Source organism: Microcebus murinus, chromosome 16, assembly GCF_040939455.1.
Source record: "Microcebus murinus isolate Inina chromosome 16, M.murinus_Inina_mat1.0, whole genome shotgun sequence".
NCBI classification, from domain to species: Eukaryota; Metazoa; Chordata; class Mammalia; order Primates; family Cheirogaleidae; genus Microcebus; species Microcebus murinus.
In genome coordinates, this window is record NC_134119.1 from 34724922 (window position 1) to 34743799 (window position 18878).

The window sequence follows — 18878 nt, forward strand, 5'->3', positions numbered from 1 at the left end:
CCCCATTTTGCAGTTGAGAAAACTGAGGCCCAAGGTTGCATGCCTGGAAGGCACAGGGCTGTCCGACTCCAAAGCCTGCGTGGTGATCCACTCTGCCTCCTTGGCCCCGCGATGATAAAGATTATGGACCAGATGCCTTCGTGGTTTGAGGAGCTGCTTCGGGGCATGAGGTGGGGGTGCTGAGGAGGCAGGGCTCCTGGCGCCATCCCTGCGCCAGCGAAGGCAGCCCTACTGTCTCTTGCCGCGCCATTAAGGGACATGTCAAATTGCATCTGAAAAACGAAGTCACAAAAACAACGCAAAACCAAACCAAGTTGCACTTAGAAACGTGTGGTCTGAACTGAGAATGTTCCAGTCCCGTGTCCCCACCTACTGCGTGACCTGGGAGCTAACCGTGGTCCCTAGCTCGCGGGGATTGGGGAGGACTCGGGGTGGTCAAACACCCAAAGCCCATAGCACAACACGGGCACGTGGTAAGTGCTCAGGGTGGTGGTGTTGTCCTCAAGGAAGAATCTGCTTTAACAAAAGGGAAACGTAGGCCGGGCGCAGTGGCTCACACCTGTAACCCTAGCACTCTGGGAGGCTGAAGTGGGAGGATTGCTTGAGGCCAGGAGTTCGAAACCAGCCTGGGCAACATAGAAAGGCTCCAATCTCTAAAAAAAAAAAAAAAGAAAGAAAAGAAAAATTAGCTGGGCATGGTGGCATGCGCCTGTGGTCCCAGCTACTCTCGAGGCTGAGGCAGGAGGATCACTACAGCTCAAGAATTTGAGGTTGCCGTGAGCTGTGATCGTGCCACTGCATGCTAGCCTGGGTGACAGAGACCCTATCTCACAAAAAAAGAAAAAAGCGGGGCTGTGGAGGGGTAAAACATCAGGCAGCACGAGGCCTCCGAAGGCTTCTCACAGAGCGACCCCCTCCAGTGCATGTTTGTGGCGAGGCCGCCGCCCAAGGCCCAGCCCGCTCGGGGAGCCGCGTGCCCTGCCGGGGAGCTGGGACTAGAAGATAAGCCGGGTGGGCCGGGGCGAGGGAGGAGGAGCAGCCGCTGTGGGTTTTCTCTGAAAGCAGAGCCTGGAGGAGGTGGTGTGGACAGCGATAAGATTAGGCACAGCCGTGGAGCCATAAATCCTGGCTCACTGCCCTTGCAGTTCCCGAGGGATTACGTTGACTTCAAGAGGAGCCAAAGGAAAGAAGAGAGGCCGCCTCCGGGGGTCAACTGTGAGGAGAGCGGAGGTCCAGGTTCTCACCCGGAGTCCAAGTTCTTTCTCCAGCACCCCTGGAGGCAGCCCACCCTGTCCCTGCTGGAACTCCTCCAGTGATGGGGAGCTCATTCCCTCATGGAGTGTCCTGTTCCCACAGGGTTCATCTCTGACTGTTCACAAGACTTCTTGTTCTTGTCCCTCAAGTACAAATCTTCCCCCCGGCAGCTTCTTTCAATAATGCAGTAGGTCTTTGGGCACCTGCAATGCGCCAGCGCCCGCGTGAGAAGGGCGGGCACAGCCCTGAGCCGGGCACGGTCCCCGCCGCCGAGTCAAATACCGAACAATACCGGTGTAGTGGGCATCAAATATGGACCTTGTTTTTGTTCTTAAAAGGAAAAGTTTTCAATGTTTTACCATAGTTATGATAAGTGCAGACATAATCTTTATCAAATTAATGAAATTCCCTGGGTTTTTTTAGTATGTAAATCCTAAATGGATATTAAACATTTATCAAATGGTTTTCTGCGTCTATTGACACGATCATGCAGTTTTTGTCTTTTAATCAGTTTTGTGTATTGAATTACCCTAATTGATTTTTCAAGTGTTAAATCGACCTTGTATTCCTGAAGTTAACGCAGTTTAGTTGCGGTACTCTTTTATATATTGGTGGATTTGAGGGGTTAATATTTTATTAAGGATTTTTCATTTATATGTATGAGTGAGATTGACCTGCGATTTCCTTTCTTGCAATGTCCTTGTCCTGTTTTGGTATGAAGGTTATGTCAGCCTCATAACATGAGTTGGGGATTATTCAATCTTTTTCATTCCTTGGAAGAGATTGTCAAAGATTAGCATTGTTTCTTCTTTGAATATTAGATAGAACTTACTAGTGAAGCTATCTAGGGTTGAAGTTTTCTTTATGGGAAGGGTTTTAACAACTGATTTAATTTTTTTAATTGTTAGAGGATTATCTATAGGTTTTCTATTTTATCTTGATCAAAATTGGTATTATACCTTTCTAGTATAGCGTTGTCCATTTCATTTAAATTTTCAAATTTATTGAATCAAAGTTGTTTAAATTGTCCTCTTTTTTAAAATGTTGGCGGCATCTGTAGTAATGTCTCATTTTTTATTTCTAATATTATTTTTTGTGTGCCATTTCTCTTTTTCTCTAGTCCAATTTTATTCAGGGCTTTGTCAATTTTATTCATCATTTCAAAGAGCCCTGGGTCACAGCATGGAGGAGAACTGTCCTGAGAGTTGCTTAACTCCACTGAAACTAGTGTGCATGAGAAATAAACCTTTCTTGTGTTAAGCCACCAAGACTTTGGGTTTCTTTGTTACTGCAGCATAACCCAACCTATCTTGATAAATACATCTTATCTATACTGACATTTTTGTCTCCTTCTTTTGGTAAATACTGAGAAAGATATATTGACTCTTCCATTATGATTTGGATTTGTATATTTTTCCTTATAGTTTTTGTTTTGTACATTTTAAAACTAGGTCATTAGGTGTATATAAAATTAGTTACGTGTTCTGGTAAATTGAAACATTTATTATTATACAGTGCTGTTTTTATCGCTAGTAATACTTATAATCATAAAGTCTCTTTTATTTTATATTATTATAGCCATATTACCATTCTTTTGCAGGTTATATTTTATTGCATTCTTTTACTTTTAACTTTTTTATATCTTTATGTTAAGTTATCTTAAGTTATATATACTTAAGAGGTATATATACCTATATACCTCTTATAAAGCACATGTAGTTGAAGTTTTCAAATTCAAGCTATTAATCTTTGTCTTTTAACTAGAGCATTTAGTATTTTGATATTTAATATAATTATCAATGTATATGGGTATAAATCCACCAGCTTAATTTGTGCTTTTTTTCTTTATCCCCTTCCTTTCTTCCTTCCTTCCTTCCTTCCTTCCTTCCTTCCTTCCTTCCTTCCTTCCTTCCTTCCTTCCTTTCTTCTCTTCCCCTCACCTCCCTTTTTTTGCTCTCTCTCTTTCTCTCCTCTCTCTCTTTCTCTCTCTCTCTCTCTCCTTCCTTGTCACTTTAGATTTTTTTTTTTTTTTTTGAGACAGAGTCTCGCTTTGTTGTCCAGGCTAGAGTGAGTGCCATGGCGTCAGCCTAGCTCACAGCAACCTCAAACTCCTGGGCTCAAGCAATCCTCCTGCCTCAGCCTCCCGAGTAGCTGGGACTACAGGCATGCGCCACCATGCCCGGCTAATTTTTTGTATATATTTTTAGTTGGCCAATTAATTTCTTTCCATTTATAGTAGAGACGGGGTCTCGCTCTTGCTCAGGCTGGTTTCGAACTCCTGAACTCGAGCAATCCGCCCGCCTCGGCCTCCCAGAGAGCTAGGATTACAGGCGTGAGCCACTGCGCCCGGCCTAGATTATTTTTTCATTCTATTTCCCCTCTCCACTAGTTTGAGGTTTATTCACTGTTTTTATTCTTACCTTGAAAGTATAATACAAATAATTAACTTACCAAAGTCTAAAGATAATCAGTACTGTTGCTCTTTTCCCAGGCCTTAGAACACTGCAACTCTACTCTGACATATATGCTATAGTTTTTGTGTATTCTAATTCTAATTATTTTTAAAGAGATAAACTCTATAAGACATTATATTTTATATAGTCAATGCTCAACTGGCAGATGTATTTGTCAGTTTATTTGCTCTTCATTTCTTCTCTCTTCTCAAGCCTTCCATCTATGTAAAGTATATCCTTTAGAATTTTCTATAATGAGGTTCAGCAAGCAGAAAGTGCTCTATTTTTTAAATCTGAAAATGCCTTATTTAAGCCTAATTCTTGGAGTACATTTTGATGAGTATAGAATTCTAGTTGGGTAGTTAGTTTCTTTTAGCACATGGAAGCCATCACCTGGCTTCCATTGTTGCTGTATAGAAGTTCTTGTCATGCTGTCATTGCTTTGAAAGTTATTTGTCTTATTCTTTGATGCTCATTAGACTTTTCTCTTCGTCTTTGATGCTTTTCTGTCTTATTATCATGTGTCTAGACATGGATTTATGATTATTTTCCTTGAGATTTGTTGGAATTTTTGAATTTGTGGATTAGTTGATCTCATGGGTTTTAGAAGGTTTTCTGTCATTATTTCTTCAGTTATTGTGCCTGCCCCATTTTCTCTCTCTTGTTTCTTTCTGACTCTCCTATTAAACATATGTTAGAATTTCTCAGCCTCTCTTCCATATCTCCCGACATCTTTTTTACGTTTTATACCTCTGTTTCTCTGTACTGTATTCTGGATATTTATCTTCTGCTTCACTAATTGTTTCTTCAGCTCTATCTAATCTGCTATCGAACCCAACCATTGAGTTCTATGTTTCAGTTATGTATTTTTATTTCTCGAAGTCCTTTTTGGGTCCATGTTTTTTAAAAAAATTTATTTTAAAAAATAAATTTTATATTGTGGTAAATATAAATAACATAAAGTTTACCAACTTATTTTCAATTTTTATTGTAATAAAATATAAATAGCATAAAATTTACCAGAATAACCATTTTTAAGTGTACAGTTTGATGATACTAAATACATTCATAATGTTGTACAACCATCACTGTTTGGTTCTCTTTTAATTCTGCTAGTGCCTCTTATGGTTTCTGTCCCCTGAAGATATCAATATTTGCAAGGTCACCTGCCTTCCTTCTTGCTGTTCACCATCTGGATTGCTAATCCTCACCTGGACCCATCCTCCAAATCTGGAGGTAAGTCCCACCTCCTATTAAAAACTGTGGCTGGACAGTCATGGTGGAAACTAAAGCTATCATCATCATTTAATCATTTTGTGTTTACTTAAGGGGGGAAAAAACTCTACCAAGTTCTAGGCTGTTTCTTTAGGGGATGCAATGATGATGAATCAGGCCTGGAACCTTCCGCTGGGGACTTGTTTCCTAAGGGGGAGGCTAATGTGAGAAGAAGGACATTTAGAATGAATTCCACACACCTCTTTCAAATGCTTACAGTATGCCCATCACATTGCTGGGTTCTGAAACACAGAAGGTAAGAAGATATACTCTTTTCTCTCCAAAAGTTTGTACTATAATAGCAGAGATTATATGGGCACTTAAATAATCATGTACAATGTAGTAAATGCCAGGCACATGACAAGTGCCTTTTAAATCATCTGAGTGAATGATGCACTTGTCATGGGAGTTGGGAGGAGAGAGAAATTGCTTCTGATTGGAGTGTATTAAGGAAATCCTTGTTAATGGCATTTGAGCTAGGCCTTAGAAATCAGCTATTTTTGGACATCCAGAGAAGTGGCAGAAGGTAGGGGAATTCGGGTAGTGAAATGATATGAATAGAGGCATGGAACATCTTTTTATCATAAAATGCTCCACTGAAATATAGTTTACATTTCATAAAGTTCACCCATTTAAAGTATGCAATTCAGTGGTTTTAAGTACATTTAAGAGTTGTGCAATCATCGCTATAATTTAATTTTGGAACATTTTCATCATCCCAAAAGGAAAGTACTCATGAACAGTCATTCCCTATCCTCCCACCCCTCCCCACCACTGTGGCCATAGGCAAATCCTAATCTACTTTCCATTCGTTTATTCTGGACATTTCATACAAATGGAATCCTATATACTCTGTGGTCTTTTGTGACTGGCTTCTTTCATTTAGACAATGTTTTCAGGTTACATCCATGTGGTAGCATGTATCAGTCTTTTATTCTTTTTTGTTGCAGAACGATATTCCATTGCTTGAATATACTATATTTTACTTACCCATTCACCAGTTGATGAACATTTGGGTTGTTTCCACGTTTTGGCTACTGTGAACATTCACATACAACTTCTGTGTGGACATATTTTTTTATTCTCTTATTCATTAGGATTAGAATTCATAGGTAAAAATGGTAGCCATACATTTAACCTTTTGAAGAACTACCAAACTGTAATCCTAAGTAGCTGCACCATTTGATATTTCCAGCAGTGGTCCATGAAGGTTCCAGTTCTTTTCACATCCTTGCCCACACTTGTTATTATCTGTAGTATTGATCTCAGCATCTTGTAGGTATAAGTGGCATCTCTTTGTGGTTGTGATTTTTATGTCTCAATGGCTAATGATGTTGAACATCTTTTCATGTGCTTATTAACTATTTGCATATCTTTTTAAGGGAAATGTCTATTCAATTCCCTTGCACATTTTAAAATTGGGTTGTTTACCTTCTTATTGTTGAATTGTAAGAATTCTTTGCATATTCTGGTTACTAGCCTCTTACCAGATATAGGATTTGCAAATGTTTTCCCCATCCCATGGCTTGGCTTTTCACTTTTTTCATGGCATCCTTTGAAATGCAAAAGTATTAAAGGTTTATGAAGTCCAGTGTATCAATCTTCTCTTTTACCACTTGCACTTTCAGTGTTATACCTTATATTCTTCTTTTAACTTAGGTGCTGGTCCCATGGGAGGTTTCAGTTTGTGGAAACACATTGGCTGTTATGATTTGTATACCTTTCTGCACATGTAAGACTTCAATAGCCAGGTTTTTAAAATTATTTTTAATTTTTAAAAATTTTATGCAAATGGAAAGGACCCAAATAGTCAGTTTTTTATTTAAGGAACTGGTAATAATTGCAGCTTCCTCTAGTGGGTCGCTGTGAGGACTGGGTGGGCAAAGGCATGCACTGCGCTCAGCACATGATCTGGCAGCCCTACTTAGTGCAGGTACATAGTATTGTCGTTGTAGTTACTGTTAAAATCCAGCTCTGCCCCTTACTGGGTAGTGATCTTGGCCCTGACTTATTTCACCTTCTTGGGCCTCACCTCCCTTATCTGTAAAATGGGCTGGCACCACTCACTTCACAAGAGCCTCCAGGGGCCTCAATGAGACAGGATGCAACATTAATCAAGCTTGAAATGTGCCTCAAAGAGGCCCTCATGAGGGCTTGGATTAATGAAACTGAGAAGAGGAAAAAGAAAAACCAGAGTCACAGTTGGAGAGAGACATATTGTCAGTGTGGAGAGGGATTGGGTGGCTGCCAAGAGCTGGGTGTGGGGCGGCCCCTCAGAGTTTCCATGAGCAGGGCTGGCCCGGCCTGGAAAGGAATGAAGGGGGAGCTGGCCGAGAGAGAGCTGGCTCCAAGCGGAGCAGGGCCTGGTGGTGCCAGGGTGCTCAGCTTGGGCAGGGCTGGCCCCCAGTCTTGGCTTTAGGCCTGGCTGGGCAAGAGTCACCCAAAACTCCCTGCAGAAGACACTGCAGTGAGAGACCAGATCTCCCTCTCCCCACTAATGCCCCACACAGGTTGTCCCCATTTGATTCCAGCCTTCTGCTGTTCACCCAAACCCTCCTCTCTACCCACCCCCACCTCCTCTATGCCTTCTTCTCTTGGGGTTTCTCTCAGTAAGTCTCATGTAAGACTTCACTGCCCTCCACCCATCACTGGGCCAGATTTTGAGGGGCCTGGAGCTTCACCACTGGAGGAAGGATTTTCATTAAAGTGTAACCTGTGTACAGAAAAGGCGCACATCGTAAGTCCTCGGCTCAATGAATTTTCCCAAACTGAACCACGCCCATGTAAACCGACACCCAACTCAAGACTCAGACCATTACCAGCACCCCACAACGCCCCCTTCCCCTTTCTTGTTACCTACCCCCTAAAGGTACCCACTCTCCTGACTTGTAACATCGTGGATTAGTTTTGCCTGGTTTTGAACTTCACATGAATAAAATCATTCACTGTGTACCCTGGTGTCTGGTATCTTTTGCTTAACATGTTTGCAAGATTCAACTAAGTTGTTGCCTGCAGCTGTAGTTTGTTCTTTCTTGTTCCTATAGTATTACTTTGAATGACTGTTCACAACTTCATTTATCTATTCAACAAGTGTTGGACTTTTAGGTTGTTTTCAGCTTTGGGATATTTTGAAAAACAGCGGCTCTGAACATTCTTGCACGTGTCTTTTGGAGGACTACCGTGTTTCCCCAAAAATAAGACAGGTCTTATATTTATTATTCCTCAAGAAGACACCCTAGGGCTTATTTTCAGGGTATGTGTCATTTTTTTAAAGTACAGTACAACAATCTACATTTATTCAAATATAGTTAAGTCGTCTTCTTCTGGAACATCATCATAACTCTCCAAACCCCGAATTTCATCCTGAATTTCTTGTAACTCTATTTCCTTTAGAACCATTGGCCCCAATCTCTCATGTTGAGCAATAGAGCTCTCATGGGGCAGATGAGAAGGGCCGATCCTCTTCTTTACTGCTCTGTGAGGAAATGCATGGGTTGTGCAGATACGCTGCATAGCCATGCCCATCGCTAGGTCTTATTTTCGGGGCAGGGCTCTATTGCGCAATTGCTTAGAAATCCTGCTAGGGCTTATTTTATGGGTAGGTCTTATTTTCGGGTAAACACATCGTGCACTCATTTCTGAGTAGACATCCATGAAGGGAGCTGCTGCCTCATAGGGATAGGTGAATGTTCTGCTTTAGAAGATACACGTCATGCAAATAGTTTTCCAAAGTGGTTGTACCAGCATACATTCTCCTCCCAGCTGTGTATGAATGTCCCCATTGTTCCACATCTTCACTGGTACTTTGTGTGTATATAGATATGGGGTGTGTGTGTACATAGCATGTGTATATGGTGTGTGTATATATATATATGCTGTGCATATATTAATATATGGCATGTATGTATATACAGCATGTATATATGGTGTGCATATATATACAATGTGTATATATGGTGTATATATATGACTTGTATATATATGGCATAAATATATGGTGTGCATATATATGGTGAGTATATGTGCAATGTGTATATATGGTGTGTGTATCTACACAGTGTGTATGTATATGGTGTGTGTAAATATGGTGTGTGCATATATACATACACACAGTATTTATTTTGCTTTTTCATTTTAGTCATTCTAGTGAGGAGGCTGTGTTATCACTTCATGGTTTAATTTTAATTTTGAGGGACCATCTATAAGAAAAAGAATATAAAAGAAAGTGATGACTATAAAGTTGGGCACAAAAATAAATATTTATCAGGAATGTGAAAAGAAATCACAACAAATTGCCGGAGACTTTCAAGTTTCAGATTCCTCTCTACCGAGAGTGTTTGAGGCCATTTCCCAGAAATGTTTACATTCGAACGCTCCCAGATAGCAACCTGGCTCACCTCCCTGGCTGGAGCACACCACAGCTTCCTGTGACTCCCAGTGCAGGGCCCCGTGCAGCTGGTTCTCCCAGAAGCACAAGCGTCATCAGCTTCCTGGGAAGTCACCTCTGCCTGGGCCTCACCTCAACTCCCCTGCCCACCCCAACCCGTTCCTGGGCTGACTCCTCCTCCTCGGGTTCTCGGCTTCCCCAGAGAGGCCTTCTCTGACCTCCTTGTCTACGACCCTCTCAACCTGTAAGTCCACGTTGTGTGACAGATGACGACAGAGCCGGAGGTTAGGAGCAATTACTGTGCACCCAGCCCGCCAGCTTGGCATCCTGGCCCCACCATTTCCTAGCTGTGTGATCTTGGGCTTGTCATGTAACCTCTCTGGGCCTCAGTTTCCTCATCTGTACAGTGGAAATGGTACAGATTGGATATCCCTAATCCAAAAATCCAAAATCCAAGATGCTCTGAAATCTTTTTGGAATATTTTGGATTTTGAACTTCAGAACTTTTTGAGTTTAAACTTTTTGAGCACCAACATGACACTCAAAGGAAAGGCTCATTGGAATATTTTGGATTTCCGATTTTCAGATTAGCAATGCTAAACTGGTGAGTATAATGCAAATACTCCAAAATCTGGTGGGGAAATAAAAACCAAAAACAAAAATTTGGAATACTTCTGGTCCCAGGCATTTTGGATAGGGGCCACTCAACCTGTACAGCCAGCTCCACCTCCTAGGGTGCCGTGAGGACCCAGTTTGCTCATGCTTACAAAGCCCTTGAAAGATGCTGGGCTCTTATGCTTGCCACGATGGCCCCGTTATTCCGAACCCCAGTCCTTCCTTCCCGGCACATCTCACTTACACTGGGCATCTGCTTGGACGGTCTCCAGGACAGGCCTGCCCCCACGGCCTAACACAGCACCTGGTCCACAGCAGAGGCAAAAAAAAAAAAAAATGTGGAATGAATCGGTCAATCTCTTCTGCATATCTCAAATCGGCTCAGGTGTCTCCAAGCCACGGCCCACACCCTGCGTCCACCTGTGACCCGGAATCAGCGGCCACATCCTTCCTGCTCACCACAAACAAGTGGCTCTGGTCGCGTCCCCCCACCCTGGTCTGGCCTTTCCCGGACTCGAGGCCAGAGCTCCTGTCGGCGTCCACGTCCACAGCCCGTTACGGAGTATGAGGCCTGCTTCCTTTGGGGTTGCGTTACAGGGCAGAGATTGGGATCTCCAGTACGACACAGGCCTGGAGAGGGTGACTCAAAGTCATACAGCAAGAGAGAGGTGGGACACGGGACACCTGCCCTGGACTCCCAGGGTGGGGCCGCCTCACCCTTGGTGTCAGGGCCTCTCTGGGCCCTTCCAGCGAGCACGGCAGGCTGACCACGGAGTAGGCACTTGGGCTGGTTCAAGATGAGTGGAAAGAGGGCAAGCTTAGGTTCAGTCCTTGGCGCTGGAACTGTGGGCACGCCTTAACACCCCGGGCCTCAGTTTCCCCATCCATAAATGGAGTTACTTACCGAGTGAGGGCAGATCCCCGTCTCAACTGGCCTGGTTTGCATTTCTTCCCTGACTTTGGCAGGAGCTGCCGTGCAGGTGGGACGGTGCGGTTGGGAATGAAGTCCTGGAGAGACACTGAGGGCCTCTGGTTTCCTTCTTGACACAGAGCAGCAGCTGAGAGCAAGGTTTGGGGAAGTAGCTCTTCTGCCATTTTTGATGTTGATAAAATATGGCCTGCAGTTAGTGAGCCTGGAGGTAACTGCAAAGATCTCCGTGATCTACACCCCAGAGCCCCCCCCCTCCAGCTTCACAGAGTGGGCAAGGAGCAGACATAATCACCAACAACTATCATGACAAGTGTGGCAGCGTGCTCAAATCACTGGCCCTCAGGGCTCCTCTGTTCCCATTTGACAGCTGGGGCAACTGAGGCCCAGAGAAGGGAAGAGATTTACAGGCAGGTAGACCTCCTGACTCAGAATCCAGTCCGAGATCCTGTGCCTCAGGCTTCTTTCTTGCCACTGCTCATTATTATTCTCTAAACAGCTTTATTGAGATATAATTCACATCTCTTGCAATTCACTCTTTTGAAGTGTACACTTCAATGGCTCTTAGCACAGAGTTGTGCGTCTATTACTGCAATCAATTTTAGACCAGGCTGCAACAACAACAAAAGGGAAAAAAAAAAGAAGAAAAAGAAGAAGAAGAAAAGGCAGAGCATGGTGGCTCACTCCTGTAATCCCAGCATTTTTGGAGGCTGAGGTGGGACGATTTCTTGAGGCCAGGAGTTCTAGACCAGTGAGACTGCAACTCTACAAAAAATTTAAAAATTAGCTGGTCATCATGGCATGCACGTGTAGTCCCAACTACTTGGGAGGCTGAGTGGGAATGATCTCTTGAGCCCAGGAGTTCAAGGTTGCCGTGAGCTATGATCACACTACTGCACTCTAGCCTGGGCAACAGTGAGACCCCAGGCTGGAGTAAGACTCCATCTCGTAAAAAAAGAATTTAGAACATGTTCATTACCCCCAAAGAAACCCTGTACTCTTCAGTGGTCAACTCCCCCGTCCCTACATCCCCTTAGCCTAGGCAACCCCCAATCTACTGCCTGTGTCTATGCATTCGCCTCTTCTAAACGTGGCGTACAACATGTGGTCTTTTGCTGCTGGCTTCTTTCACTTAGTATAATATTTTCATCCATGTTTCATCAAGTTTCATCCATGCTGTACTGGGTATGAGTACATCCTTCCTTTTATTACTGAATAATATTCCATCCTATGGTTACAAAGTGTTTTATTTATCCAATGACTAATTCGTGGACTTTTGGGTTATTTTTGCTTTTTGGTTACTATGAATAATGCTGCTATAAACATTAGCATACTTTTTTTTTTTTTTGCGTGGATACATGTTCTCATTTCTCTGGGATATACACCTATAAGTGGAATTGCTGGATCACATGCTAACTCTATGGGCCCCACCTTGTAACTCTGTCTCAGACCTAGGGGATAAGGGGTACTTGCTACTTCTAGTGTCCAAGGTCTGGAGATCAAGTCTTCCCCTTCACTTTTCAGGCCTTTCTGTGGGCTGCTGTGATATTATGAGAGAGATGTGTATAAATACACATTTTTGTACACGATCCTGGCTCATAACTCCCACAGCCCTTGTTACAGTCTTTTGTAATGGTGTCGGGGTGCTTTAGGCCTCAGGAAGCAGAATCTCCCTGTCTAACCTCCTTCTGCACTCGTTTCTCCTGCCCGGGGCAGGACTCTCATGTGGGTCCTAGGACCCTCATTCCAGAGAGGGTCCTGCCCCATACCTGGGAGGAAGGAATGCTGCACAGAGAGGCCACGAAGAATCTGAACAGACAGGCTTTGCTGGGTTAGTTCACACCCTTTTGGTCCAATCTTACTTTGACACAGCTGTGCACGCTTCAGCCATGGAAAACCAGTGAAGTCTCCACGCAAGGCACAAAGGACAGGGTTCAGATCTTGCACATGGCTGACAAAGTGGAGGCTCTTAGAGGGCGGCGCACCCGGGGTGGACATGGAAGCTCCACATCCCTTCCCCCATACCTCACTCTACGCATCTGTATCCTTCGTAATATTCTTTATAGTAAACCGGTAATCGTGTTTCCCTAAGTTCTGCGAGCCGCTCCAGCAAATTAATCAAACCCAAAGAGAGGGCCACAGGAACCCCCAGCTTGAAGCAGGTCCGTCAGAAGTTTTCGGAGGTCCAGATTTGTAACTGATGTGTAAAGAAGGGAGGCAGTTTTGGGGACCGAACCCTCACCTGCGGGTTCCGACCCTGTCTCCAGGGAGACAGTGTCAGAAATGAATTAGAGAGCACCCAGCCGGTGTCCGCTGCAGAACTGATTGCTTGCTTGTTGGTCGGAGAAATCCCTCATGTTTGGACACAGAAGGCTTCTTGTCTGCGTTGGTGTCAGATCAGAGGAAAAACATGGTTTGAGTTTTTTCGCCCCCGAACATGTGCCAAAGGAAGAGTCGTTTGGATTCTAACTCCTGCTCTGCCGTCAACTTGCTGGGTGACTTTGAGTGAGCGGTTTTACATCTCACAAGCCTTAGTTTTGCCATCTAGGAAATGGGATGATGGTCCCTGTTGCCTGATCTGAGAACTAGCTAGGATCATAATAATAGCTTTCCATTCATTCATTCATTCGGCGTACTCACCGATGGCCTAGCACGTGCCCACCCTGTTCACAGCAGATGAGACAAAGCCACTGCCCTACAGTCTTCTTTTCCACCTAGGAAGCATCCTGTTCCAGGCTCACACTATCCCTAGGAGGTACAATCCACTGCCATCCTCACCTCCCAGAAAAAAAAATGGAGCGGTCTTTGGAGTCGAGTTGCCCAAAGCACCTGCCCTTGAGCCTGTCCCCAAAACATCCCGTGCTCGTTATGACGGCAGCACCCGGTGCAGAGGGGGGTGCAAAATACAGACTCCCTTTCCCCCAGCCCGCTTTGGACTGTATTTTCAAATTTTCGAGTACTGTATTTTTTTAACTTTCATCGAGATATACCCTACACACAGACAGAGCACCACGATGCGGAAACAGTTGGCACATTCCACAAGCCGATGTGCTTGTTTACCCAGCACCCAGATGAAGAAGATCAAAACCACCCCGGCCCCCCGAAGTCCCCTCCTGCTGCCTCCGGTTTCTCTCCCGCCAAGGGGAACGTGAGCCCAACTTCTGACTCTGGGTCGGTTCCGTCTGTTCGTGAGCCTTAGAGGAACGGGCTGATGTAGTCCTTTCTGCCGGCCGCTCTTGCTCAACACTCGCTCTGCGGGGTTGATGGTGGCGCTGCGCGTGCCAGACACAGCCTGTTCTCTGGGCGCCATCAGCCCTCGCCGCTCCTGCCTTCAGCGGGGCTCTGTAGGCTGTCCCTCTAGAGAGGGGACAAGGGCCTCGTGGACTCGCGGGTGTGTGTCTCTGCGCCACTGCCCAGCTAAGCGGGTCGCAGGGAGGGAGTATGTGCTGACCCAGTTCCGGCCGCAAGGTAAACGTGCTTCTCGGAGGTTCTGGCTTGGCCCTCCACTCTCCACCCCTCCTCCTTGGACTCCGTCAATGTTCTGTTATTCTGGGCTTGGCTTGAGGCTGAGGGGTGAGCTGGCAGGCATCCTAGGTAAACAAGAGCAGCTGGGGAGGAGAAAGGCTTTTAGAAACGGGAGGAGGGACCTAATCAGAACCCCGTTCTCGAGGGCTGCCAGGCTTGTGTGTGTTGGGGGGAGACCTTGGCCCAGGAGCCCTGCAACGTGCAGGGACGTGGGGTGCAGGTGGGAATCTGGCTTTCTCCTGGCCGGGGCCCTGCACTTGGGGAGGGCAGGCTGCCTGGGTTCAAGTCCCAGCTCTGCAACTTTCCAGCTGTATGACTTTGGGCAACTCACTGAACCTGTCTTTATGCCTTAGTTTTTAGGGTTGTTTGGGTAGTAGAAGGCGGAGGATGAGAGAGACCTGCCTGCTTCTGGCCCTGGCCGTACCCGACTTCTGCAGGCTCTGAAGTTTCCAGCAGCTACACTGGCTCCAGGGCTCGTGGGCTTCGCAGCTGCTTCCGGATCTCTCAGTCATCCCCCCTCCGATCTGGTCCTCCTACCCTTCGGATGCCTCTGGGATCAATTTCCCTTATGAACTCCCTGTAGCCTGAAATAGCCCAGTGGTTTCTGTTTTCCAGCTGGTCACTAATTGATACAATATTCGAGCCACCCTGGCCAGCACCGGGGTGAAATGTTCAAGGAACAGAAGGATTCAGCGCTCAGAAAATGTGACATCGTGTTTTTATTTTCTTATCTTATGTGCACGTCACGACTTTCTACGTGAGTTCCCTGAGGGTGGGGCCTGTCTCCCATCATCTATTCATTCAAGAGACATTCGAGAGTGCCTCGTCGGTGGGGAATGAGATGCATGATGCATGACCAAGTCCCCACGCTCGCCGGGTGGCAGTCAGCCCTGCACCAGCCGGGATGGTGGCCGCCGGCAACCTTGGCTACGGAGCACGTGCAGTGCAGCCGGTCCAAACTAGGGCAGGCTGTCAGTGTAGAATGCGCGCTGCGTTTCAAAGACCCAGTATGAAAATAAGAATGTAAAATAGCTCCCTAAAAATTTCGATATTGATTACATGTTGAACTAACAATGTTTGGGACATATTGGGTTAAATAAAACACATCGTCAAAACTGATTCCACTTGTTCCTTTTGACTCTTTTTAAATGTGGCCACCAAAAAATTTTTGAATTACATAAATGGCTTGCGTTCGTAGCTCGTGTTCTATTTCTATTGGATAGCGCTGTTCTTGTAGGGGCTGAGTTGAAACCCATCGACTTACCAATTCAGCATTTACTAGCATCTATTTAGGAGATATTTGATTCCCTGTCCTTGAGAATTTCAGATAGGACGGGGAAGGGGGAAGATGTGCCAGCATGGGAGTAAAATTCACCATGACACATGTTTGAGTTGGTCCATATTCCAGGACTCTGGGGGCCTGAGAAAAAAAATCAGGGAAGGCTTTACAGAAGAGGTGACTTTCGTGCTAAGCATTATAGGATGAGTAGGAGTTTGCCAAGCAGGTGAGGAAGAGGAGGGGCACTCCAGGCTCAGGGACCTACACATGCAAAAGCTAAGAGGTAGACAACTGAGTGGGGTGTTTGGGGGATACAGAAGTTCCCACATGCAGATTGTTGGTGGAGGGAGCCAGACTATGTAGAGCCTTGAATGCCGGGAAAGTTTAAGCCTGGAGGAGGGGCTGAGGCTTAAGAAAGGCTCTTAGGCAGGAGGTGGCTGGGCCAGGTGTGAGTGAGGTCACCCATCCATCCCCCTCAAAAGCTTGTAAAGGATCAGACCAGACTCTGTTTGAATGTGAAAAATAAACTCTTTAATTTCAGTGTTTGCGCCTTGTGGTTCAGAAGCACATCAGCTGCCTGCTTGGAACCCAAAAGGTTTTATGAAACTGTAGAGAAATAGAGCTATATTCATACAGAAAATATACATGTCGGCTCATTTTGTGATTCTTCCCTGTGCAAAGCAGAAAGCTCTAAGTGCATCAGCGTGAGTTTCCCCAAGTCCCTCCCCTTCCAGCCTGAGGGAGGCCCAGCCATGTGGAAAGAGCAGGAGATAAAATCAGAGGTGACAATTCTTGGGCTCGCTAAGTTTACCCAGGGGCAAGGGCTGTGTTGGGGTGCCCGGGCCCTGCAAGGAGGGGACCTCGTTGGTTAGTGACCAGCGCGGGCAGCGGAGGCTCCTGTGAAGCCCAGGCGCTGTGACAGGCAGGCCCGCGGGCAGTACAGTGGCATTCAGGGCTCTTCTCTCCTAGAACTGGGATCGGAAGGGAAGTGCCGGGCACAGGTGGGGGACCGGGACAGGGCTGGGGCAGGATGGGGTCACAGTCATGGTTTCACGCTCAGAGACACCCTGAGCCGGGAGTCTAAGGCTCTGTGGAGCAGGGAGTGGGCCTCGTGGTCATCTACAGGGCTGGGCCACATGACAGCATCAGAAGTGCGGAGCTGCGGGGACCTCAGGGACGACCGGTTCCATCACTCCTCTGTCCAGTGAGGAAACAGCGGCCCAGAGAGGGAAAGCCGTGCCTGGCCAGACCTGGAGCTCGAACCCAGGGCTCTGACCCCCCCAACCCCCCATCCCCTCCCCACCTCCTTGCCTCAACTGGGCCTTTTGTGGTCAGATGCCAAATGGCCTCTGTGACGTTGTCAGGTCAGGCTGAGACGTGCCAGAGCACTGGACTCAGAGTCAGAGGCTCGGGCTCTGCTCCTGAGCCTTGCAAGTAACCACGAGCCCACTGGGGTGGGGGGGGACCTCCTGTCCCCGAGCCTTGGTTTCCTCACCCAGAAAGCACCTGCCACCCTGCCGTTTCCCGTGGGCGATTAAGTGGGTGGCGGCCCTGTGAGCACCAGCAAGTGCAGGAGGCGCCCGGCACACAGTAGGTGCCTAATAATGGTGAGATGGGTGGGGGACCATTGGGCCAGGGATGCCGGGGGTGTCCCACCTGGCTCTGGCTCTCCCAAGGGCCCCTGGGGCCTGGGTGCAGTCAAGGGGGAGGGGTCCAGGACACATCTAGCCGAATTCCTCGTCCCGCCCACGGGCACGCTGGCCCTGTTTTGGCTGCTCCAAGGGGCCATGGAGTGGGCCCCTCGGTGCTGTGGCCGTCAGCGGCTTCCAAACAGCCTCTGGGCTGGGTAGGGACCTGTGCGTCCCTCTCCTCTCACCCAGCCCCAGTCAGTCAAGGTCAGGGCTCCCAGGGTGGTGGCCCAGAACATTCCTCACAACAAAGGGGTTGGTGGGGAACCAGGCTCAGGGGCCAAGAAGGTCCAGAAGTACATTCCCTGCCAAAGAGCCCCACTGGCAGCCCGCCCTGCCCCGGGGTCTGCGGCCCAAGAAGGGACAAATTTTGCTCATTAGCTTGGGATAAAGATTGGATCAGGACGGGGGCTCCCAGCAGGCTGAGTTGAGGCTGGGCTCCGGGTCCCTTAGCGGGGCCCGATGATGATGTTCCGGTAGCCCTTCACGGCCTTCAGCTTGTCGCACTCGAAGTTCACCACCAGCTTGCGGCGGCCCACTTGGAGCGGCAGCAGGTCCATCCTCACCTTGATCTCCTCCCCTGGCTTCACCGGTTCCGAGCTGCGGCGAGAGGAGGAGGGTGAGGGTTGGCGTCCGGCCGGGAGGAAGCCTGACTGCTGAGGACGGAGGAGGACCCAGGGCAGAACCTCCATGGACTTAGAGCGAGTGCTGACAGTGATAGGATGGAGCCCACTCACAGTGCTCTGCGGGCCTGGAGAATCTGCCCTCCTGGACTGTAGAGTGTGTGTGTGTGTGTGTGCATGTGTGTGTGTGTGCATGTGTGTGTGTGTGCCGGTGTACATGTTGCATGTGCATGCATGCATGTGTGTGTGTGTTATGTGTGCTTGTGCATACATGCCTGTGTGTGTGGAAGTAGATGGTGCACTTAGGGGTAACAGTGGTATCAGGTGGGGCTCAGTGTCTCACACCTGTAATCCCAGCACTTGGGAGGCCCAGGCAGGAGGATGGCTTGTGGCCAGGAGTTCGAGACCAGCCTGGGCAACATATCAAGACCTTGTCTCTACAAAAAATAGAAAAATTAGCTGGGTGTGGTGGCTTGCGCCTGTAGTCCCAGCTACCTGGGAGGCTGGGTGGGAGGGTCGCTTGAACCCAGAAGTTTGAGGCTGTTGTGAGCTATGATTGTGCCACTGCACTCCAGCCAGGCAACAGACTGAGACCTCATCTCTTAAAAAAAAAAAAGAGTGAGTATGCTTAGGTGGCCACGTGTGTGAGCACCGAGCGGCACATATGTGATCAGTGCTCATTACTGTATGTAAGTTACATTGCAGTGAAAAAGAGAAGCGTGTGCTCGTATGCATGTGTATCTATGAGGACACGCTCACACATGCGTGTGCGCATGTGCACAAGTGTGGACATTTGGTGTGTGGACACCTGTGTCTGCGTGAGGACTCGAGAGTCCAGAGGCGGATTTAGC

The 18878-nt window shown here is 47.1% G+C and overlaps 1 protein-coding gene across 1 annotated transcript in view; it reads right to left on the reverse strand.

Moving 5' to 3' along the window:
* Positions 1-16224: 16224 nt before the first annotated feature.
* TGM2 (transglutaminase 2) overlaps positions 16225-18878 on the reverse strand; it is a 31051-nt gene continuing 28397 nt past the window's right edge. The window contains exon 13 of the mRNA XM_012755219.3: positions 16225-18004. Coding sequence (XP_012610673.2) covers positions 17854-18004 — 151 coding nt within the window. The 3' untranslated portion in view covers positions 16225-17853. The remainder of the gene's footprint in view (positions 18005-18878) is intronic.